The sequence below is a fragment of the Stenella coeruleoalba genome (assembly GCF_951394435.1).
Source record: "Stenella coeruleoalba genome assembly, chromosome: 19".
NCBI classification, from domain to species: Eukaryota; Metazoa; Chordata; class Mammalia; order Artiodactyla; family Delphinidae; genus Stenella; species Stenella coeruleoalba.
In genome coordinates this window covers 52526166-52550123 of record NC_137165.1, presented here as the reverse complement: position 1 = coordinate 52550123, position 23958 = coordinate 52526166, and the positions used below count along the sequence as shown (strand labels likewise).

Sequence of the window (23958 nt, the reverse complement as noted above, 5' to 3'; positions counted from 1 at the left end):
GGAGGGGCCGGCTGGAGTCTCTCTCGCTCTGCTGCTCCCAGGGCCCGTGGAGGGAAGTGAGGGGGTTCAGGGGACGCCCCCCACCCCACCCCCTGTGCTGCTCGGGAGGGGGGGTGAGGGATGGAGGGAGATGTAGGGGTGGGGTGGGGGGCTGGCCCAGTCCCGGGCAGAATGGCTCCCAGACCCGCAGACAGATGGAAGCAATTTTCGGTCACGTGGGGCAGGGCTGAACTGCCGTCCTGAAAGACAAGGCCCCACGTCTGTCTCCAGGAAACAGCCCCAAAGCCACACGTTCAGGCCAGATGCAGCTCTGGTCTTTGTTTATTTAAAGATGCCGGAGCCCGGGGCAGAGTGTTTCTGAAGAGGGAACAGAGGCACAGGCCTTCCAGGCCATGCAGGGAGGAGGCCCGCGAATGGCGGTCGAACCCCCCCTGGGCCCTTCGCCTTTCCCTGGCCTAGGGCGGTGGTGGGGGTGGACCTGGAACTGAAGCCTCAAGCATCAGCCTGTTAGGAGAGATGCATGCGCCCCCTGGCAACCCCTGGCGCTTTTATCTGCGTTATGTTACTTGCTCAGCACCCCCATTGTGGGAAGCAGGAATGGCTGTGCTTGGTCAGGGCAGAGGAGATGGGGAAGTTACTGGCTGACTTGAGGATGAACCAGCAACACCCCAATTTCTCGGATTTGTAAGCAAACGGTGCCCATCATCCTTCCTGTCTTACTGGCCTGGGCCTCGGCGTGGGAGGAGAGGGTGCTGGCCCCCATCTCGGCTCCTGAAGACAGATGTGGCTGCAGAGGTGCGAGCCTGGGGACGGGGTAGAGTCCGGTTTTTTCCCCGGGAAGTGGAAAGGCAGTTTATCTGAAAGCCCAGCAGTGACCTTCCTGACCTGGCGACCTGGGTCCTGCTGCTTCCTGGGGCAGGGTCGGAGGGGGTGGGCAGGAGGGCACGTTTGGGAAGGCTGCTTGCCCACCCTGGCGGTGGGGCACGCCCCCTGGAGCATGGGGCACCCGGAGCCGATGCACAGGGAACCGACAGCTTCTCCCCAAGGGCTGGCGGGAGGGGCTCGCGGGGCCGGGGGAGGCATCTGGACTCGCTGTGTGGTCGCTTCCCATGAGCTCAGGGTGCCCCAAGAGGAGAGACGGTGATCCTTCCTGGGAGGTAGGATGAAGCCAAAAATGCTTCTTAGTGGGAAGAGCTTGGACCCAAGGGGGCAGGGAAGGGGAGCTGGGGGGCCAGCCGGGGAGGGTGTGGCCTGGGCATGTGCCACGTCGGGGGCTCAGTGGGACGCGGCCAAAGTGCTCCACCCGGACCCTGGTGGGGACCCTGCACTGTCCTGAGCGCCCTGACCAGCCCTGCTGGCCGGGTGCACCTCAGGTCCCCACTGGGGGGCTTCTGGGGGGCATCCCCCCACCCCCAGACCTCCAACCTGGGCATGTGGATTCTTGAGGGCAGCACGGGAGGAAAGGAGGAAGGCTCTAACCTGTAGACCGCAGAAGCTTGAGGTATTTCGAGCAGCTCAGCCCGTCCGCAGACATGAAAGCAAAACCTCCTCCTGGCCTGTGGGTGTGAGGCCCACAGGTGCTGGGCGGCCAGAGAGAAGACGGCCACCTGGATCTAGTCCGAGGAGGGGGGAGGCGGGGGTGCTGCCCGGGGCCCTCCCCTTCCTGCCGTCTCCCAGGAACGCTGGGCCTGGAGGAGCTAGCCCTGCATCCAGGCCCTCCTGCCTCGAAAGTACGCCCCTCGTCCCAGCACTCCTGCCGCTCCAGGGCTACTGGCTGGTACCTGGGACTGAGCCAGTGCCGGCCCCCTCCATCCTTCCTTCAGAGGGCTGTCCTCTCCTTTGTCCTGGCTCATGGGTTCACCCAAACACTGGTTGTTTGACCCCCAGGGCCCCTTCGGCCATCAGGCTGCAGCAGGTGTTGGGGCCAAAGGTGAAGGAGATGGGGGGGGCCCACCTGGGTGCCCCGGGCAGGGCAGGAGGGTGAGGGGCAAAGAGCACTCCCCGCCGTGCGCAGGCTAGTTCTCCTGGGTGCAGCTCAGGTGAGATAGAGGAGGGTTCAGGGGTCAGCCCTGCCCTGGAGGGGAGGGCCCCAGCCTAGGCAGGGCTGGCGGCTTCAGATCTGGAGTGAGGCTCTGTGGGCCAAGCTGAGTGGCTGCAGGACAACCTGGGCCTCCGGCTCCAGCTCCGGGGCATTTCTCAGGGGTCTCCCAGGCAGCTGAGCCTCAGTTTCCCCGCCTGAGGATGTGGGGGCTTGGAAGACACCTGCACGTGCCCCCCGTGACCCCCTAACGCGCCCGCTCGTCGTCCCGCAGCCACCGAGGCAGCTCCCGGCAGCGTTGGCGACATGGCCGACACCCCCAGAGACGCCGGGCTCAAGCAGCCGCCCGCGCAGAGGAATGAGAAGGCCCCCGTGGACTTCGGCTACGTGGGGATCGACTCCATCCTGGAGCAGATGCGCAGGAAGGCCATGAAGCAGGGCTTCGAGTTCAACATCATGGTGGTCGGTGAGTCCCCGGTCCCCACCACTGCTCAGCCTGCCCCCGGGCCAGCCACACAGGCTCCGGGGCATCTTCTCTTGTAAAACGGGGGCGACAGACCTGGCCTGCAGGACAGATTGCGAGTGGCGTTGTGTGTGTGTACGCGTGCCCGCCAGGAGGGTCTCAGCTTCCATCAGCTCCTCAGCAGGGCCTCTGCCCATTACGTTAAGAACCCCGGAGACAGCTCGGCCCCAGGCTGGGCAGGGGCTCAGGAGACGGCAGCTCTCTGACCAGTGGCCTCCACCTTCTGCTTTTACCTTCTGCTGAGGCATCCCCATCGCTGTGGCTCAAGCCCTGGGTGGGCTGTGACCCCCGCACCCAGCAGGCCTGGCTGGAGGCCCCTCTGCGGCCTCTGCAGAGCTGGATGGATGGTCACGGGGAGGGGGTGGTCATTGATCAGCCCGGCCCAGACAGGGTTAGGGGGGCTCGGCTGGGGGAACAGTGGGCAGCCCTTGTTCCCGAAGACTCTCAGGTCCTGTTCAGTCCTCACAGTAACCCTGTGAAGGGAGCGCCCATTTTACAGGCGGGCATGATGAGGTCATTCAGCTCACAATCCGGGCCCCACACCTCCGCCCTCCTTCCCACAGCAGTGCCCCCGCAGAAGATGCAGCCAGGGTGGAAGGGCGCCTGTGGGGGGGGTCTGCAGACAGGGGGAGAATCCCAGCCTTGCCCCTGCTGAGCTGCCTGATGCTTGCCCAGACTTCCCTGGGGTTTGTCTCAGCCTCAGTTTCCTCATCCATAAAATGGGATAGTCCTGGCCCCCAAGGGCCAGGAGGGGCACATGGGAGAACATGTTCGGTCCCTGGCATGGTCATGGGCACTCAAGATTTCAGAAGCAATTATGAGGATGGTGGTAATAAAAATAATAATTACAGGATAAACTTTATAATATCCTGGTTGGCATCTCCCAGGTGTCAGGGGCCATGGCTGGAATATTGGATGTAGCCCCTGGCCTGAGCTTGGTGGGGACACAAAACCATCGGGCAGAAGGGGAGATGGTGGAGGAGGAGGGCCAGTCCTCAGGCTGGTAAACAGCTCAGGCCAGGGATTCCCGACGCCACCCTCTGGGGGATTCACACTTTTCCTTGAAAGGTTATCAAAGTTGGAAATCAGTGTGATTTAATTTTTAAAAATAACTTTGGTTACCATGGCCTAAGGCCAGCTCAGCGCAGAGGCAAAGTGATGGGGCTGCCAGTCTGGAGTGTGTGAGCCTGTGCGCATGCGGGTGTGTGCATGTGTGTGCATGTGGGTACGTGCATGTGTGTGCACGTGTGCATGGTGCTGGGGTGTGCCCGGTGCGTAGTAGGCATCTTATAAGCGTCAGTGGCTATTGCCGCTATTAACCCCCGATGTGGAAGGTCCTGGCCGGGGCCGTGGAGCTGGACTGCTGCTTCTAATCCTCAGTCTGGACTTGGCCTCAGTTTTCCTCATCTGTCTGATGGGCTAATGACAGCACCTGCTTGTGAGGGTTAAACTGCCGCTCTTAGGACAGTGCCTGGCGCACAGCGAGGGCTGCGTGGGCGAGACGTGGGGCAGCAGCAGCGAGGCGGACCCTAGGTTCAGGGTGATTTAGAGCAGGAGGGGGGGCCTTCCAGTCACGACTGAGTCCAGGTCCCCTCCCTGTTGTGCCCTCAGCCCTCGTTCTTCTTGCTGTAGGAGGGGACTGTGGGTGACGTGAGGTTTGGGCTCACAGCCAGGCCAGAATCGCTGCTGGGGCCACACCGGGGGGCGGCTGATGCCCCCGGGGCTCACTGGCCCCTCGGCCCCTCAGCTGCCAGGTCTGCTGATGTGGGCACTGGTCAGCGCTGTCCCTGCCCTTGGCAGTGAGGCAGAGCTGCGCAGCGTCCAGGGGCCCGGTCAGGCCTCCTGTGCCAGGAAGAACTGCAGCAGTGGCCTTTTACGGAGCCTGGCGGTCACGTGGCTGCAGGCTGTGTGTGCTGAGTGTGCCAACTCTTCAACCGAGATGATCCTGGGAGGCGGGGAGCCCGGCCCCCAGGGCTTTGGACTGGAGCCCCACAGTGTGGGCAGCCCGGCCCTGGGGGATGCAGACAGACCCTCCATCCTGAGGTCCCAGGGTGGGGGGCTCTGTAGGGCTTTTCCTTCAAACCCTATGTCGATCCCAGTATGCCCAACAGCTAAGAGTGGATCTGCACTGGAGGGGCCAGCCCCGCGCTTTGCCTCCCCAACACCGTTCTGCATCTCAGCTCCTCCCGGGCACCCCAGGACCTCGCATGGGGCAGTTTGACCATCCCTGTGGTCAGAAGGCGAGGGGTCCGTGTCCTGCTCTGCCACAACGTACTGTGAGAGCTCGGCCACCACCCAGGCACCCTCCTGCCTCCTGACCTCCCCCTGACCCACCCCCAACCAAGGTGTGCTGGGGGGCGATGCCCAGGCATCACTGCATCGCAGGCCTGTGACCTGCCCTCTCTGGAGCGCCACGCCAAACAGCCCCGTTCTCTCCCCAGGGCAGAGTGGCTTGGGAAAGTCCACCTTGATCAACACCCTCTTCAAATCCAAAATCAGCCGGAAGTCAGTGCAGCCCACCTCGGAGGAACGCATCCCTAAGACCATTGAGATCAAGTCCATCACACACGGTGAGTGCCGGACGGGGGCTGGGCGGAGGGATGCCAAGTCGGGTACCTCAGGTCCCCTGAGCTGGTGACTCTCGGCAACACCTCTGGGCACGTTGAGACTCAGGGTGAAGGGTGAGGGGTCGGGGCTGCTCTCCGGGACCCCTGCAGGCCCTGGTCAGAGCCCCCTGGAGATAGCTGAGTTTTCCACCAAAAATCATGGGCAGGGGGTGCCCAGGATAAGTGTCATCAGCTCTGCTGGACTTTACTGCTGCAGGCTGTCATCTCCCTGGCATCACCCTGCGGGCGCCCCAAGTGGGCTTTTTTGGGGCAGGGTGGTCAGGGAGCCTGGCTGGGGTGTCTGTACGGGTCCTGGGTCTCCCCCTGAGCTCGGTGGGGCTGGGATTCTGTGCAGATATCGAGGAGAAGGGCGTCCGCATGAAGCTGACGGTCATCGACACGCCGGGGTTCGGGGATCACATCAACAATGAGAACTGGTGAGGGGCTCCGGGGGCCGCTTCCCCGGGTGGAAGAGCCCCAACGGGGCTGCTGGGAATCTTGCCCCTCCCCCCGACCCATGCGGTCAAAGGTCAGCATGGGAGGCTAGTGTGGGTCTCTGCTCGGAATGTCAGACACCTCCACACGTGTACGGGCGTTGGGCTGGGACTTGGGGAATTACGGACCTGCGGGTGGGGACGGGGGCCTGCCCCCCAGCTTGGGTGGTGGGGGTCCCGCGTGCAGGCTGACTGGGGCCTCTCCATGCAGCTGGCAGCCCATCATGAAGTTCATCAATGACCAGTACGAGAAGTACCTGCAGGAGGAGGTCAACATCAACCGGAAGAAGCGCATCCCAGACACGCGCGTCCACTGCTGCCTGTACTTCATCCCCGCCACCGGCCACTCGTAGGTGCACACAGCCGAGGCCCGGGGCTGGGCTGCCCTGCGTGCAGAAGGGCTGGGTGGGCCGTGGTCAGCAGCCTGTGTGCCCCAGTCTCCCTCTGCCCCCGTACCACATCCCACCCACTTGTCCACCATCCAGCTTGCCTGGGAGGGTGGAGGACCAGGCGGGCCCAGGATGGTTCGGGGCCTGGGACCTGCCTTCTCAGGCCGGCCATTCGGGTAGGCCTGGCAGGCGGGTTGAGACTCCGGCTGTGTGTCCTTAGCACTTACCCGCTCTTCCAGGGTGGCTGCCGGTCCCTAAGGGGGGTGATGATGGTGTGATAACAGTCCCCGGCGGGGACCACCAGGAGGGTTTAAAGCACAGAGAATGGGCTTGGCCCCCGGCAGGGCTGGACGAGGGCTGTCGGTCGAGGCCACCTTGGTGAGAGCTGTTTTCTCCTGCGGGTTCTGTCTGCAGCTAGAGGTGCACGCACGGGTCAGCGAGGCTGGCCTGCGCTGGGTGCCCCGGAGCCGGGGTGGGGGGGTCTCCTTGCCTCCTGTGAGCAGGGTGGTCTCCCCTGTAGGGCAGCTGGGCTCCTGATGGCCTCATAGACCCTTTGTCCTTGGTTCCCTGCGGCTCTGTCTGCACCGGATACCTTGGTGCCTTTCTGCCCGCTGGTGGACACCCTCGGGCTTGTCCTGAGTCAGGACATGGGGAGGAGGTGGACCCAGCACCCAGCGGGCAGCAGGTGCAGTGGGGTGGGGTGGCAGCGTGGGTGGACGGAGAGGGAGAGCTGGGGCCCGGCGTCCTGCTGGTCGCCACGGCCTGAGGCTCTGGCTCTTTCTGGCTGTTCTACCCTCGGTTCTACTCGGAGCAGGGAGCCCAGGGGTTGGGGGCCTCAGCCCCACAGGCACGTCCAGGAAGGAGGCCGGCAGGAGGCGGCCGGCCTCGGCCGGGGCCTTTGTGGGAAAGCAGGCCGAGTCCCCGAGCTGCCCGCAGCGAGGGTCAGCTCAGGGGTGAGCAGGCCCGGCACCAGAGCAGGGACCGTGGCCGAGCCTCTCCCTCTGGGGGACAGCGGGTTCAGCCGCGGGCCCCACGGCAGCTGGTCCAGCTGGTCCAGGCTTTGCTCCACTTAGGCCGATGCTGGGAAGCAGAGCCGGCCGGGCCCGTGGGGCTGGGGTGGCCCCTCGCCCTCCTCGTTCGGACCTCCTCCCGGAACCTGCCTCAGCCCCACCCCATGTCTGCGACTGACTGACCCTTGACGGGGGGAGGAGAGCAGACGCAGCTCTGCTCATGGTGGGGACGTGCTGCCCACCATTCGGGGGTCCTGTGGCCCTGCCCACACACCTGCTTAAGAAGAGGTTTCGCGTCGGTGGGGGGCAGGGAGGGGCTGGAGGGTAAGCCTCTCTCCACGTCAGATCTCAGGCGCACTGGAGCCTGTGGGCGGGGGGCTGGGACCGCCCGAGAGAGCAGCCTCCCAGCCCGTCCCGGGAGTTGGGGCCGAGTGAGCTCCCATCCCTCCTTTCTCTCCCCCGTATCAAGGACCCACGGCACGATGGCCACCTGAGCCGGTGGCAGGGGCAGCACTTCTCTGAGTGGACCCACTGGGGGCTTTGGGAGCTCGTGCACGAGGGTGCTCGGAGCAGGCCTGCCCCTCCGCCCCCTGCTGGCCGGACTCAGTGTGTCCCAGGAGCCCTTTTCCTTTTTCTGTCCCTCGTTCCTGCCCCCCACTTCCCACGTCCCTGCAGCCACACCCTCAGCCATGTCTCTCTGCTCCAGCCTCAGGCCCCTGGACATCGAGTTCATGAAGCGCCTGAGCAAAGTGGTCAACATCGTCCCGGTCATCGCCAAGGCCGACACGCTGACCCTGGAGGAGAGGGTCTACTTCAAACAGCGGGTAGGGCTCCGTCTCTGCCCAGCTCCCTGGCCCCCTGCCCCTCTGTGGGAGCGAGGCGGTGAGGGCCAGTCAGACAGAACAGGCCAGGTTTTTATTAGATGGAAGAGATGGTCCGGAAGGGACGGGCTCCGCCGGGGGACAGCTGGCCGCTTTCTTCTCTGCCACCGTCCCGCTCTGGGCCGCTGTCCGAGCAGGAGGGTGAGCCCTGGGCCGCTTCTTCCTAACAGGGCCGCACGTCAGAACCACCTGGGGAACTTGAAAAACCCAGGTGCCTGGGCCCCCGCAGAGCCTCCGCCTCAGTGGGCGTGAGCAAGGAGGCCCCTCAGTCTAATCCCCAAAGCTCCGCCCTCCTCACCCGCCCCCCCCCCCCCAAACCGCCCCGCGGGCCTCCGCTCACAGCCCAGGTGCCAGGGATTTTCCCAGCATGCTCAGGGGAGGACGGTGTCCTGGTAATGGGTGTGTCTGGAGGAAAAAGGAACGAGAGAGCTCCCAAGGCTGCGCACAGCCATTTGCGCTCAGGGCGGAAGTGACAGTTGTTCACCGGGATGTTATCACTGAACGTCATCCATGTGGGTAGCTGTCGCTGCAAAGGGTGGTGACGGTTTAACACAAGCAGGTGCACCTGTGCAGGCTGGTGAGCTGCAGTGGGAGGCTTTCCAGGTAGAGCTCAGGGAGGGGAGGATTCGGCAAGCCTGAGTGATTTTCTTCGGGGTGTGATGAGCTGGGGGACAAGGACAGGGAGATACCCGGGACAGAGACCCGGGTCCCTTGGGCGGCTGCGTTCTCTCCTGGCAGGCAGGTCTGCAGCTGCCCCCCCTCCACTCGGGAGGCACAAGAACCGGAGAGCAGCAGTGTCACCAGCCCCCCAGAGCCCACCCCTGATCCCGAGCCTGGGGCCACTCACTTCGTGGAGGTTGTGGCATGAGCAGATCCCCCAAAGCTGGGTTTGTCCAGCTTGCTGCGTGGACGGTGCCCGCATCTCTCCCCTCTGGACCCCCAGATCACCGCAGACCTGCTGTCCAACGGCATCGACGTGTACCCCCAGAAGGAGTTTGACGAGGACTCAGAGGACCGGCTGGTGAACGAGAAATTCCGAGTGAGTGGACCGACCAGGATGCTGTTCCCAGAGGCCTCTCACTTCCTGCTAGAGGACATGGGTGGGGGTCTTCCCACCCCATCCAGGGTGTGCTGGGAAACGGGTGGTAAGGCCTTGAGCCATGAGAACGTTATTTTCTGGGCTAGGAGGAGTCGGTGCCAGTGTTCACATGCAACCTTCTCAGGCCAAGGGTCTTAGTGCTGGGGGCCTGGACTCCAGGCAGCTCCACCCAGGGGCCCAGGGAGTGGACTGGCCTTTGCACGCTCGCGTGACCCATGCTGCCTGCCCTTCCCCCAGGAAATGATCCCGTTTGCCGTGGTGGGCAGTGACCATGAGTACCAAGTGAACGGGAAGAGGATCCTTGGAAGGAAAACCAAATGGGGCACCATTGAAGGTAATCGCTGAGCTGATGTCCGGGGCCTCCAGACAGGTCAGAATAAAAGCTGCTTCTGCTGACTGGGAGCTGCGTTCATCTATTGCATTGCCCACCTAGCCATGGCGACGGGTCCCATGGTTACCGCTCGGCTGGGGGGAAATGAGGGGGCAGGTGGCTCGTCTGGGGCCCACAGCCGTTAGCTGACGGAGCTGCACCACCACTCCCATCTCCCATGGGCGGGGAAATATCCAGGGAGGAAGGAGGTATGACGGGCACTGTCAAGTTCTAGGTCCTGGTGCTGGGGTTTCACAGGCGTGCTGTGTGACCCTGGACAAATCACCCCGCCTCTCTGGGCTTAGGAAAGGGCTGGGCTATAGCTCTGTCCAGCTGAGAGCCAGATGCCCTCCCCACTTCCCACCCCCAGAAGTTCCTGGGACCCCCGTCTTGGTGTTCTGGGGCTGCTCTGACAAACCAGCACAGTCTGGGTGGCTTAAAACAAGTTTATCCTCAGAGTTTTGGAGGCCCTGAGGGAGAATCTGTTCCTTGCCGCCCTCCTGGTGGCTGCCCGCTGTCCTTGGCATCCCTTGGCTTGTAGACACATCACTGCAATCTCTGCTGTGTCTTCACACAGCCTTCCTCTGTGTGCCTGTGTCTTTCTTTCCCTCTTCTTATAAGAACACTTGTCACTGGCCTTAGGGCCCACCCTAAATCCAGGATGACCCCCTCTTGAGATCCTTACTTTAATTATACCTTCAAAGACTTTTTCCAAATAGGGTCCCATTCACAAGTGCCCAGGGCTGGGAGTTGGACGTTGTTTGGGGGACACAATCCAACCCACTACGGTGGCCATGACCCTGGGTGGGGTGGACCTGGGCATTTCTTTACCCCCCACCCCCCGCCCCGTTCCGTTCTCCCTCTTTAGAACAGAGTAAAATAGGCCACTTTGCTCCTTGTTCACTTGGCTGAAAGGCCCAGCGTAGAGAGGAAGCAGAAAATCCAGCCGTTGCTTTCAGCTCCAGCTGCTGCCACCCCAGCCCACGCCCAGCTCACGACCTTGGGCATGTCCCTTCATCCCCCAGGGCCCCTGTTTTCACCCTCCATAAAGTGGGTACCATGTGCCAAGAGTTTAATAAAATGAGAGAATGTCTCAGGGACCATTGGAGCTTTGGGGCAGCAGATACTTTTAAGTAACTAATATAAGGAAAATGATACAATGGAGCGCGCCCAGCCTGGCTCATTTTACCTGGGTTAATTGTTAAGTTCGTTTACCTCCCTGACCCACCTGGGCCGTCTCAATGAGGCTTCACCCTGGGCTCATCCCGCCTTGGCCCCACCTCTTCCGTTTCCTGTCTTCCTGAAATCTTGCTGTTTAGGAACCTTTTTGTGAAGGTATGTTTTGGAGGGTGGAGAAATTCGGGATAAGAAAGGGCCAATGGGGGCGGGGGGGACTTCCCTGGTGGCCCAGGAGTTCTCTGCGCTTCCACTGCAGAGTGCTCGGGTTCGATCCCTGGTCGGGGAACCAAGATCCGGCAGGCAGCCCCCAAAAAAATAAAAAAAAAGAAAGGGCCAATGGGGACCTGGGAGGGGCAGGGAAGGGCAGCCCGGCAGCTGACAGGCCTCTGCTGCCCCCTGGCGGCCAGCTAGGGCCCTGCAGGCAGGCGGTAAAGGAAATTGTCAGGAAATGAGCGAGACTGGTTATCTGTGTCCCCCTCTCCTGCTCTGGCCGGGATACCACGCATTGAATGACCTGTGCGTTGTCGTGGTGCCACCAGCTCACGTTGAGGGTGGTGATGAGAAACAGCCCCGTGGAACCTGTAAAGACAGTGGTGGGGTGGTGGTTCTCACATCCCAGCAGCCTTCATGAGGCCCTGGAGGGAATTTCTGCCCTATCTTAGAATAGTTGAACTTCCCCAGGGCCTGGTGGACTTTTTTTTTTTTTTTTTTTTTTTGATCTCTGGGACCTTGTGAATTGGGAGCTGGCCAGAGAGCTGGCCACTCTGTGCTGGCCCTCAGCCAGAGTTCTTAAGTGCTTCTCCTCATCCCCACCCCACCAGTCCTAGTTCTTTGTTCTTCCTCTGACTTGGTGTACAGCAGCGTCCTGAGGTACTTTGCTCATCCTTGGAAGCCTCCTGAAATGTTTTAAGAGGTAGGCAGGTGTCATAAAGCACACAGTTAACTCATTTAATCCTCTCGTGTCCCTGAGAGGTGGGTGGCATTATTATCCCCATTTTACAGAGGAGGAAACTGAGGGTCAGAGAAGCCAGAATAACTTACCTAAGCCAGGAAGCGGCAGAAACACACTCACTCCAGGTTCAGAGCTCTGTTCTTCCCACCAGCTCTCACTGCTTCTCCAAGTTAGATTAAAAGGCTGCGTCAGAGCCTTCCCTGGTGGCCCAGTGGTTGAGAGTCTGCCTGCCGATACGGGGGACACGAGTCCGTGCCCCAGTCCGGGAAGATCCCACATGCCACGGAGCGGCTGGGCCCGTGAGCCATGGCCGCTGAGCCTGCGCGTCCGGAGCCTGTGCTCCGCAGTGGGAGGGGCCACGACAGTGAGAGGCCCGCGTACCGCAAAAAAAAAAAAAAAAAAAAATGAGAGTCAGCTGGCAGAAGATTCTAGTGTGGGCGCAGCCCTGCAGGGGTGGGGGAGAAAGGAGGGCAGGGGTGTGGAGGGCAGAGCCCAGGCAAGAGGCAAGTGAAATCCAATAGGAGCAGTGGAGGCCCTGCCTGCCGGCTCACCAACCCTTTAAGCTTCAGAAAGACCCTGCTGCTCTGGGATGGGGAAGCCTGGACCAGGGAGCCAGGCCTCACGGGCTGTGGAACCCGGGCAGATCTCTTTTGCTCTCTGAGCCGCATCTCCCTACAAGCACAGAAGAGGAACCTTAGTCGCTATCCCGTAGGGTGTGTGAAGGTCGGATTAAGTCCTCCAGGCTGGACGCCTCCACAGAATAGCAGAGAATAGCCTCTCCTTCTGCCTTCTCTGCCCACCTCCCTCAGTCCAAGTGATGCCACTCACCACCCTTTAAGAGGCGTGCTAGCGCCGGAGTGTTCGCACGTGGTTCTGGACTGTGGCAGTAACTGCCGCGAGCTTCAGCCCCAAGGCACTACCTGCACGCTCCAGGGTACCCGTGGGGGCCTGGGGACCCCCCCTGCCCTCTTCCCGCGTCCCCAGAGCTATCCGCTGCTCTGCAGCTTGTCGGTCTGGGAGGCTCTCGTGTGTCCTCGTGCGCACCTTCCCCAGGCAGCGTACGGCTCAGTTCTGCTGGTTCTTGAGCTCAGTGTAAACAGTCACCCCCGGTGCCTGGTCTGTACACGGCTGTCCTTGTGTGCGTCCTGAGCACGTGGAGGAGAAGTCCCAGCCCTGATTCCTGCCTCATTCCGTTCCCAGCCCCCCTCTCGTCTTCAGGTCTCCCCTGGGACATCCCCCCCCATCCCCCCGGCATAGCAGCCGCCCCACCGCCACCGCCTGCTTAGCCTAGCGCTCCCCCGCGCGGCCGTCTTGGCCGGGTTACTGTGCCATCTCCCTGCTAGAGCAGAACCCTCCGGAGGGCAGAAGCCAAGGTGCCCACGGCTCCCCTGTGCGCGGTGGACCCCTCCTCCGCTTGCCTGCCCAGCACTGGGGGAACGGGGCTTTGCCTGACGTTAAAGCCCCTTCTGTCTCTCCGCAGTCGAGAACACCACGCACTGTGAGTTTGCTTACCTGCGGGACCTCCTCATCAGGTGAGCGCCGGAGGGGCCTCCATCGGGGCCGAGGGAGGGGTGGGACCGGGCGGAGGTCTTGAGCAGCAGCCGGCATGGCCGCCCGCGTCTGCCTGCCTTCCCGGGAGGGACCTCGGAGGCCTATTTCCTAAAACACCTTCTTGGAAATGAAGCAAGAAGTGAAATTCTTTTCTACTTCTACTTGGAAAGGGTCGAGTCTGCATCGCCGCAGCCTGAGCCCATTAGATTCAGGGCCCCCGGAGGTCTCGTACGCCGGGCATGTGTTGGGGGGTTCCCAGCTCCCATCCCCGCGTCCTCTGACCTGGTGGAGGCCCCTGTTCAGTTTCCTTGAGCCCAGGCAAGGAGTAGCCCGTCCTCCGCCCATTCGCGAGGGTGCCAGGTGGGTGGGTCTGGGCCTGGGCAGGTGAACAGAGAAGGTAGGGGCTCCCACCAGGGTACCAGGAGCTCCCAGCTTCTCAGCCAGCAGGATGGATGCTAGGGACAACGTCAATAGGAGGGATGGGACCGTCTCGCGGCCTCCAGATTGGGGGGCTCTGGCTTCCAGGAGCAGCCCTGCCATGCTGGAAAGCCTGGCTGAGGAAGGACGCCCACCTTGGGCCCTTTTGATGCGCCCTTTCCAAATCTCTCCTGCTGAGCTGCAGAGGAGGGAAGGTTGAACACAGGACTAGCGGGGTGCCAGCGTCCCCAACCCCGGCCGCCTGCTGCAAGCCGCTGTCCCTTACCTGCCAGCACACCTGGCTGCCGGCCTGGCTCTTCTAAACGGGAGCAAGGACGCTCCAGCCCTGCGCACTGCCCGGGGGCCTCTGCACTCAGCCCCTGTCCCTGGACTGGCCACTGGGTTGACACAGAGAAAGGGGGACATGTTAGAACACATGGTCCCGAGAGCAGCTGGGGTTGCCCTGGAGACCACCCCCCCCCCCCCGCCACACATCCCTGCCCAGGCTTGGTCTGTCTTGGTCTATCACTGGGGGACCCCCGGGGAGCCAAGCAGTGGGGATTGGGGGTGGGGAGGGCAGGCCGAGTGAGCAGGGCCAGCCTCCTGCCCTCGCCCGTGACCCTCCTTGAGACCCACCCCCCGGCCCCTCCCAGGACACACATGCAGAACATCAAGGACATCACCAGCACCATCCACTTCGAAGCCTATCGCGTGAAGCGTCTGCACGAGGGCAGCAGCGCTGTGGCCAATGGTGTCGAGGAGAAGGCTCCAGAAGCCCAGGGGATGTAGACACCGCCTGTCCCGGGACCCCGCCCCGAGTCTTTTCCGTCTCCCCCCACCCTCCCCCCACCCACCTGCCCCGTTTTATTTTATATAATTTTCTCCATGTGTCCTCCATCTCCGCCCCTTTACACCTGCCAAGTAACAAGATGACGAGTGCCCTCTGAGTATGTTTGTCATTAGCCCGCTGACTATGGGGACCCGGGCTGGGGGGGGGTCCTCGGAGTGGAGGCCGGCTCTCTGGCCGTCCCTGAGGTCCAGGAGGGGCGGGAGGACCACTGACTCAGTCCTGACCCTGCCCCGGGGCCAGAGGAGTGGCCTCCAGCTCTTGGTGCCCCTCGGACACAGCCTCTGCGGCGTGGCAGGGTGGTGCCCGTGGGAGGATGGAGCCATTCTCGTGGACCTGGAGCCCCTGCCTGCCCCTGCCTCCCCACATGGCCCTGGCCGCAACTCAGAGCACCCCACCCCGCCCCTAGGGGAGAGCAGTTCATTCCACGAGACCCAAGTTGCCAATTGCTTTAGATGCAGCGAGGCCATTGGCTGCTGCCCGCCCACCTGCCTGCGCCCCTGTCCTGGAGCAGGAAGTGCCTTTGTCTCAGCCGTCCTCGCGAGCCAGCAGCTCTCCCCCGCTGTCCCCTTGGACGAGAAATTGGGACAAGTTGGAGAGAGGGAGGTGTGTCTTCATCTCCCCTCATGTCCCACCCCCCCCCCCACTGGGATTTGATTGAGGATTCAAAGGAAGAGGAAAGGTGCACCCCACCCGCCTGAGTTTTGGGGAAGGTCCGAGTGAGAGAATCTGGAGCAGAAGCTAAGGGAGGAGGTACTGGCAGGTGCCCAAAGGAAGTGGGCCACGGGGACCATGGCTGGGGACGCTCAGAGTGGCCCTTGTGGCCTTGGTGGCTGCCCTGCCCCACCCCGTGTGACTGGGGAAGCCTGTGTCCGTCTGTCTGTTTAGACATCCATTGGGCCCAAGAAGCTCTGGTTAAGTGAATGCCCAGTTGGGCACCCCAGATGCACACTCAGCCCTCCCGCCCAGGCTGTGCTGATGCCGCCGCCAGGGAGGTGGGAGGCCAGGGAAGCCTGACTTTGTGTTGCCCTAAGTTTGCCTGGGCCTCTGTTCACCTCCCCCCCGCACCCCGGAGCCCATCGTAATGACCCCAAGGAGGGATTGGCCAGGGGTCGGGTGTGCATGGCCCACTGCTGGGCTGCAGAGCGGGCTTCACGTCTGCACGGCTCAGGCCTGTGAGCTTAGACACAGGGAGATGCACGGCCATCTGCAGACCCCTGGCTTGGTGAGAAATGTGGTGGGAGGGGTGGGTGCAGACTGACCTGGCATGTGCGCGCGTGCGTGTGTGTGCACACGTCCGCGTGCGTGCGAGTGTCATCGCTTTGCGTGTTTGCTCCCTCCTCACCCAAGAGAGGAAGGACCCCTTAGCGAAACAGTTTACTTGCCGACTTGCCATTTTTGCCAAAACCAAGATGTTGAAGGACGTGTCTGTCTCCAGCGTCGGGATCGCAGCCTCTGTCCCGGGATGCCTTCGCTTTCCTTGTCTGTAGCCAGATTTTGAAACATTGTTAGTTTCCCTGGGATCTGTTCCACAGTGGCCTTTCGCTATGTGCCTCTTGAGAAATTCGTCTCTTTTTGTATAAATAACAAAGTGTTGAAAATGTATTTCCTGAAATAAATGTTCCAAATGCAAACCCAGGAGGCTCTGGAGTGGGGATTTTTTTTCTCTTTTCTGACCCCGGAAGTGCAGATGAGCGTGAACATACCGTGAAAGTGATCGCTGGGGAACTGTTTCATCTCCTTTCCCGAGGCGGGGGGGTGGGGGGGGAAGAAAGGTTTCAGGGACTTAGAAGCACTGATTTAAGGGGATGATTGAAAAGAGAACAGAGAATCTTAATTTATTCATTACAAGGAGCTTTGCAGGGTTTCCACAGGGCAGTGCTGTGAGCTGTTTCTATCACTGTATCCCTGGAAATGTTTTTCTTGTTAAAATTGAAATCTATTGCAGTGAGCTCTATGAGCGGGTCGATATTTGACAATAATTTCATACCAATTTATTCCAAGAGAACTTGGCCCCCAAAAGACTAGACTGTAAGAGGCTACCATGCGAGGTTTTCTCTGCATCCCGAGAGCCGGGGAGCGAGGCTGGGGGTCCAGGTCCAGATTCTTAGCTGTGCGCAGGCCTCACCAGCCCCTTCCTCCCTCGTGGCAGGGTGGCCTGGGGCTGCTGTCGCAAATCACCACAAACTGGGGGGCTTAAAGCAACAGAAATGGATTCTCTCATAGTCTGGAGGCCAGACGTCCAAGGTCATGGTGTGGGCAGAGCCGGGCTCCCTCTGAAGGTCCAGGGAGGAGCCTTCCTGCCTCTTCCAGCTTCGGTGGCTGCGTCACTCCAATCTCTGCCTCCTTCACGGGACCTCTGTGTCTCTCTGTCTCTCATTGGATCTCGGGCCCACCCTAATCCAGGGTGACCTCATCTCGGTCCTTATCTTAACATCTGCAAAGACCCTGTCTCCAAATAAGGCCTCATTCTGAGGTTCCAAGTGGACATGAATTGGGGGAGTCAGGGGTCACTGTTCAACCCACGATACCCCCCATGCCTGCCCCTACCCCGTCTCAGGCTTCAGGACAAGGCAGGCAGCCGAGGTGGGGAGCAGGAAAGCCCTGAGTTGGGACTCTGGTGACTTGGGCTCGACGCTCTGCCACCAGTGAGTCAGGTGGCCTCAGGATCGTCTCAGCCCCTCGGGGCCCCCCGGGCCCTTTTGTCAGGCAGGTTGGCTCCTTCTGGAGAAGACGAGTGGATTTCATCTCCAAATGAGCCGATGGGCAGTGGCCACACGGAGCCTCTCCTTCCAGGATCCGAGGCATGTCATCGACGCCCACGTCTGCTGTGGGCTCAGGAGGGGAGGGGAGGGGAGGGGAGGGTTGGCCCCCGCGCGGGGCTGCGACCCTGCTGGCCAGCATCTGAAGGCGCTCCTGGCTCTGCCGGCTTTGCCCCATCCCTGGATTCCTCGGCTGTAGCTCTTGGCAGTTCCTACGCTTGAAGCCCCCATTCCTCCTCCGGACTAAAACCCTCCCCGTTGCCGCCCCTGCCGGCCATGCCTGTCCAGCAGCTCCTCTCTCTGTGGCCCTGACCCTCCGGGGCTGACACGGGCTCCAAGCCGTGCGCCTCCTCCGAGGGGCCTGCTTACCATGTCCAGCCGGCTCCCTGCCCCTTACACTGCTGTCACCTCGATATCCCGCCTGAGTCCGGGACCAAGAAGGGCCCGGGCCGTCATCTCCGCCCAGCTCATCTGCACCTCCCATCCAAGGGCAGCCCAGGAAGGCCCAGTGATGAGTTCTCCCGCCTTCTACCCAACCAATCAAATCCCCTGCTGTAGATCCAGGTGACTGAATGTCCCAGTTTGCCTGGGAGTGAGGGGTTTCCAAGACACAGTACTTCCCATGCTAAAACCAGGGAGATCCTGGGAAGACTAAGCGAGTTCGTCCCTGCGTAGACCCCGCACCACCTTCTCCTGACCCTCGGAGCCCCGGCCTCAGGCTCTCTGGCCCAAGGAGCTCCTAAAGGACCTCAAGATCCAGGCTGGGCTGTCGCCAATAAGTCCCAGGGGGGTGAGCCACAGCCTCCTGCTGGCCTGAACACCTGCTTGGGGGTGGGGGGCGGTTGGGTTGAGATGTCCCAATGGGGCTGCAAGTCCCAGGTGTCCTGTGTCACCTCCTCCCCTGCTCTGGGCTGCAGTGTTTGGACAAGTCAGAAAATCAACAGGTAGCCTTTGGGTTTGCCCAGACCTACTTTGCCTCGTGTGCATCCGGCGCGGACCCAAGGCAGGTAGGCTCCACCTGGGGAGGAAGCCAGATAGAAATCAGCCGACTCGGGGCTCTCCCTTCGGATCTGTATTTATGGGTGCGGCCCCCCCATTTGTAAACACTACTTTCTGCCTACAGAGTTAGCACCTGCAACATAGGCCATCTGGAAAATGCCAGACACGACGGCCCCGAGGGCCCGACGGTTATGCATTGTCCATGGTGCTAAGTGCTGGATGGAGAACTTCGGGGCTGCAGGGTCATATAATGGGGGGACCCAACCCATTCTGGGGCGGCATCAGGAAGGTCCTCCTTTGTGCAAAGGTCTGAGACACGAGGGAGCTCAGAGTTGGAGGAACCAGGAGGCCAGAGAGACTGGAAGGTGGGGAGAGGTCGGGGGCCAGGCCACGATGGGGGCCGATTCTCTCCCAGGCCAAGCACTGCAGGGTGAGTGCCCGCCTGCACCAGGCTCTCCTCCCCGCACCCCTGGAGGTGGGACTCATCCTCTCACAGGTCCGGCCAGCCAGAGCCTCTGCCCTGCGCTCCCAGGACTGGCTCCGGGGCCACGCCTGCTACAGGCCATCCTCCATGCTCGGGGGCCCGGCCAGCCCTTGAGGGTCCTGTGGGCAGCGCTGTCCAGCTGCGCAGCCGCTGCTTCCCCGGCAAGCAGGGGGTTCCGCTGGGCCTTGGAGAAATCACAGCTGCAGGAATGCCAAGACGCCGGCGGAGAAAACATCTTCCTTCCAGTTCAGAGAGGACGACTGTAAATGATGAGAATAAAAAGGGAGTGTAAATAATTAAAGCTGCAGAGTGAGTGGGTCTTGAACCGTCTGCATGATTTAAAAACTAATTACTTGGAGAGTCTGCCCTGCCAGGGAGCTGCTGCCCGTCGCCCACAGCGCCGCCGCCTCCGCTCCATCCACCCCTCCCCTTTACTCCCCCTCTTCCCCCCTCCCCCTCCCCCTCCCCGCTCTTGGGTAGCAGGGGCACAGGCAACAGTCCCGGCACATGGAGAACAGACACGGCCTCTCCACCTCCCTGATTAGTAACGTCATCAGAGCCCGTACCATGGAAAAATATTAAGTCCCCTGAAGGACACAGCCATGTGGAGTGACCACATGGACGCCATCCAGGAGGGGCTGAGTCTAGGGCCAGGATACTCAGGAAACCCCAGGGGCGACTTCACCGGCCCAGCCAGTGTGGGTACCACTTAGAATCAGCCTCTGCCTCCCATCAGGGGCCCCACGGGGGGTGGGGTTTGGGGATGCGCACCAGATGGCCTCCTTCTCAGCCTCGTCCTGGCTGGACATCTTCAGAATTTCTTACCCTCAGAACATCCTTGGCTAGGCTGCCAGGGGCTGGGGCAGCGGGCAAGGGGGAGTGTTTAATAGGGACAGAACTTCAGTTTGGGAAGAGAAAATGTTCAGGAGGAGGACGGTGGTGATGATTGTACAACAGCACCAATGGGCTTAGTGCCACTGAGCTGTACAGTTTTAAGTGGCTGAAATGGTAGATTTTATGTTATGTGTAGTTTACCACAATTTGCAAAATGAGCGTTAAAACAAAATGTCTGCGTCTCAGCCCCACTGGGCCTGGAGCAGGCCCGTCTCTCAGCGGCGGATGTGGCTCCAGGTGTACCCCTTGGGTGATGGGGGTGCAGGGAGGGGGCCCCTGCACCTCGGCAGGATGTGGTGTGAGAGCGGAGGGGGGCCTGTCCCGGAGTAAGAAGCAGCCCAAATCCATGAGGGCCTTGGGAGAGGCTGCTGAGAGCAGGGCTGGCCAAACCACGGGGTCCCTGGAAGGCACAGAGAGATTGAGGGAGTGGGAGGGGTGACTGGGTGGGGTGTGAGGGGTGGGGGGTGAATGGGCACTTCCCAGCCGAGTTCCTAGGGCTGCCAGATTCAGTGAACAGAAATGCAGGACGCCCAGTTAAATCTGAATCTCAGATAAGTCACACATGATTATTATTATTTTTTTTTAGTATATGTATGTTCCAAATATTGCAGGGGATTTACACTACGCTATTATTCATTATGTGTACAAAGTTCAACTTTAACCGGGTGTCCTGTGTCTCGTGTTGCACACCAAGTTTTGGGTGTGACTTCTGTGAAAAAGCTCTGATGAGAGGGGTGAGGAGGTCTGGGTTCTGACATGACAGAGGGCTCCTGGGGGACGCTGAGCTGGCTGATTTGGCCTCTTTTGACTATAAAGTCCTGTATGTGCAGGAAAGACAGTATGTATTGGGTGCGGGTTAAGGTGTGTGTGGGCAGTCTCTCTTGTCCTGAGCTGTATCTAATGCTGGGTTTTAAAATAAAATGTGGGGCTTCCCTGGTGGCTCAGTGGTTAAGAATCCGCCTGCCAATGCAGGGGACACGGGTTCGATCCCTGGTCCGGGAAGATCCCACATGGCATGGAGCAACTAAGCCCGTGCGCCACAACTACTGAGCCTGCGCTCTAGAGCCCATGAGCCACAACTACTAATGCCCACGTGCCACAACTACTGAAGCTGCGTGCCTAGAGCCCGTGCTCCTCAACAAGAGAAGCCACCACAATGAGAAGCCTGCGCACCGCGATGAAGAGCAGCCCCCGCTCGCCGCAACTAGAGAAAAGCCCACGCGTGGCAACAAAGACCCAATGCAGCCAAAAATAAAATAAACAAAAATAAAATAAATATTTTAAAAAGTTAAAAATAAGATAAGATAAAATGTAACCCACAAACCTGGTTATAACACACAAGAGAACTGGAAAACAGTACAGAGGTTCCTTAAAAAACTAAAAATAGAGCTACCATATGATCCAGCAATCCCACTCCTGGGCATATATAACACGTATCTGGAAGAGACGAATGCTCTAATTCGAAAAGATACATGCACACCAATGTTCCTAGCAGCACTATTTACAAAAGCCAAGACCTGGAAGCAACCTAAGTGTCCATCAACAGATGAATTGATGAAGAGGATGTGGTGTCTATATACAATGGAATATTACTCGGCCATAAAAATGAATGAAATAATGCCATTTGCAGCGACATGGATAGGCCTAGAGATGATCGTACTAAGTGAAGTAAGTCAGATAAAGACAAATATCTTATGATATCACTTATATGTGGAATCTAAAAAATAGTACAAATGAACTTATTTACAAAACAGAAACAGACTCACAGACAAAGAAAAACTGGTTACCAAAGGGGAAGGGAGGGGAGGGATAAATTGGGATACACACTACTATATATAAAATACACACTACTATATATAAAATAGATAAACAACAATGTCCTACTGTATAGCACAGGGAACTATATTCACTATCTTGTAATAACCTATAATGGAAAAGAACTGAAAAAAAAGAATATAGATATACACATATATGTGTGTATAACCGAATCACTTTGCTATACACCTGAAACTAATACAATATTATAAATCAACTATACTTCAATTAAAAAAAAAAACAAGAGAACTGAGCTGCCTGGTGGAAGGAGGGGACAAGGGCCCGGCCCCCCACCTGCCTGTCCCTACCCAGCCCACCCGCCCCGAAGGCTCAGGGGAGGATCCTTCCTTGCTGCTTCCAGCTTCTGGTGGCTCCTGGCATCATGTGGCTTGTGGCAGTGCCGCTTCAGTCTCTGCATCTGTCTATGCTGTGTGTCTCACCTCTTCTCATAAGAACGCCTGTCATTGGATTTAGGGCCCCCGAATCCAGTATGACCTCCTCTTGACTTAACTAAGTACATCTGCAATGACCCTATTTCCAAATAAGGTCGCATTCTGAGATTCCGGTAGACGTGAATTTTGGGGGACACTGGCCGACTACACTCATCATAGGCCCCAAGACTCCTGCACTAGAGCAGAAGCCTCATGAGGGCAGAAGCCTGTTGGACCCGTGGAAACGTCATAGCATTTCATTTAAAGGTGCCTAGAAGGCCACTTCCTTAGGGGCTAGGATGGTTTAGAGGGGCCCGACGTGTAGGCGCTAGTCTTGAGAAGCAGGCAAGGACCCAGTGTGGGGCTGGGCTCCGCTTAGCAGCCCTTCAGGAACAGCTGTGACCTGAACCTCTCCCCCACCCTCCCACACGTGACCTGCTTCCTTGCATGTCATTTATTATTTTTGGCCACACCAGGTGGCATGCGGGATCTTAGTTCCCTGGCCGGGGATCGAACCCATGCCCCCTGCAGTGGAAACGCGGAATCCTAACCACAGGACTGCCAGGGACTTCCCTGCATGTCATTTTTTATTTACTCCATGTATCGTGTGTAAAAAAACAGTAGTATGTAAAATAGATATATTTTCCCTGGAAAAAGAACCTGCCCCTTCCTCCATCAGGCCATGACTGTGAGGGGCTGTCAATCTAATATGCAGGTGAGCTGCGTCTGGACTTTGACGAAGTTTTAGGTTCACCTCCCCACTCACTTTAAATGTTTTGAAGGTGGGATCAGGTCTTTCCCTTAAGTGCTTGGAGACAGCGTGAAAAGTATAATGTGTGTCTATATGAACAATGTAGGTGGGACACACCTGTATGCAGCTGGTGTGTCCGGAGCCGCCGAGGATATGAACATGGTATGGGGGGGGGGGGGACGTGATATTCAACAGGAGACCGCTGGTGTGCAGAGATGGGTGGTAATTCTCAGGGGAGGAGAGAACTTCTCCTTGAAACTTTAGATGGTACAGGTGGGAATGCTGAAAATAATGATGGAGACCGGCCTGAATCCAGTGCCTTCAAAGACCCTGGAAAAATTCTCAGTATTTCCAGATCAGTTGGCTACAGGCCACTGCTGCTTCCACGTACAGGAAGTCCGCTACATACGAACCTTCAAGTTGCGAACTTTCAGAGGTGCGAACGTGCCTTCGCATGTCCAATCACGTAAGTTAGTTTACATGTCCGGCCCGCATTGTCACTTGTGGGCATTCTCTACAAGTGATTGTGCTTTTGTGTACTTACTGTACAGTGCTGTATAGAGTACAGTAGTACAGTATCTTTATTTCAAGCCCAAGATGTTGGAAGCAAGCGTAAAAGCAGTGGTGATGTAGCTGGTACTACTGTACTTTTCAAGGTACAGTACTGTACTGTGAGATTAAAAATGTTCTCTTTATTTTTTGTGTTTGTTTTTTATGTATGATTTGTGTGAAGAGTATTGTAAACCTATTACGGTACAGTACTATATAGCCGATTGTGTTAGTTGGGTACCTAGTCTAACTTTGCTGGACTTATGAACAAATTGAACTTATAAACGAGCTCTTGGAATGGAACTTGTTCGTATGCAGGGGACTTACCGTAGTCGAAAAAGGCCAACATCCCAGTTCTGCCTGCAAACCCCAGCGCAGGCTGCGCTGTCCCCCACGGGAATTTGCTATTACAGAACAGAAACTTCACTGGTCCCGGCCCATCTCTGCATTCCAGCGCTGCCCGTAATGGGGGCTCCCGAAGCCCCCCTCAGCTCCCTGCCAGGCTTCCCACAGAGCTTTTTGGCTTTTGTCAGCTCGAGACAGCCCTGGAAAACTGTGGAAGCTGAGGGGGTGTGTGTCTCATAAAGTTGGCACTCTGTAATTTAGCAATTACTGTAACCCACACTTGTAATTTAGGGGGTTCTTGTAATTCTTCTTCGTACTCGCTCTTCTAAAAAATATGCTGCTTTAATAGTTGTCTCTTTAACGCTGCGAACCAAGGCTGGCATTTGCCATCCCCACCCCCAGTCGGCTGCAGAGCACACGAAAGTGCAGATCGGGGTCTGTGCTGCTTTTCGGAGATTAGAAAGGTTAATTGAATGTTCAGCAGCTCCCAAAGGAAACCGAACTTGCTCTTTGCAACCGTGCCTTCCTCCGAAGGTCTGAATTCACCTAGTTTGATCATCGGTGTGGATGGA

The 23958-nt window shown here is 58.9% G+C and overlaps 1 protein-coding gene across 4 annotated transcripts in view; it reads left to right on the top strand.

Annotated features, from left to right (window-relative positions):
* The window catches only part of SEPTIN9 (septin 9), a 164860-nt gene extending 148871 nt beyond the window's left edge, over window positions 1–15989 (top strand). For all 4 annotated transcript variants that reach the window (XM_079905459.1, XM_079905461.1, XM_079905460.1 and 1 more), the window contains 9 exons: window positions 2313–2504; window positions 5003–5131; window positions 5523–5604; window positions 5873–6010; window positions 7767–7884; window positions 8885–8980; window positions 9278–9374; window positions 13022–13073; window positions 14163–15989. In XM_079905459.1, coding sequence (XP_079761585.1) covers window positions 2313–2504; window positions 5003–5131; window positions 5523–5604; window positions 5873–6010; window positions 7767–7884; window positions 8885–8980; window positions 9278–9374; window positions 13022–13073; window positions 14163–14298 — 1040 coding nt within the window. In that variant the 3' untranslated portion in view covers window positions 14299–15989. The remainder of the gene's footprint in view (window positions 1–2312; window positions 2505–5002; window positions 5132–5522; window positions 5605–5872; window positions 6011–7766; window positions 7885–8884; window positions 8981–9277; window positions 9375–13021; window positions 13074–14162) is intronic.
* The last annotated feature ends 7969 nt before the right edge of the window (window positions 15990–23958 follow it).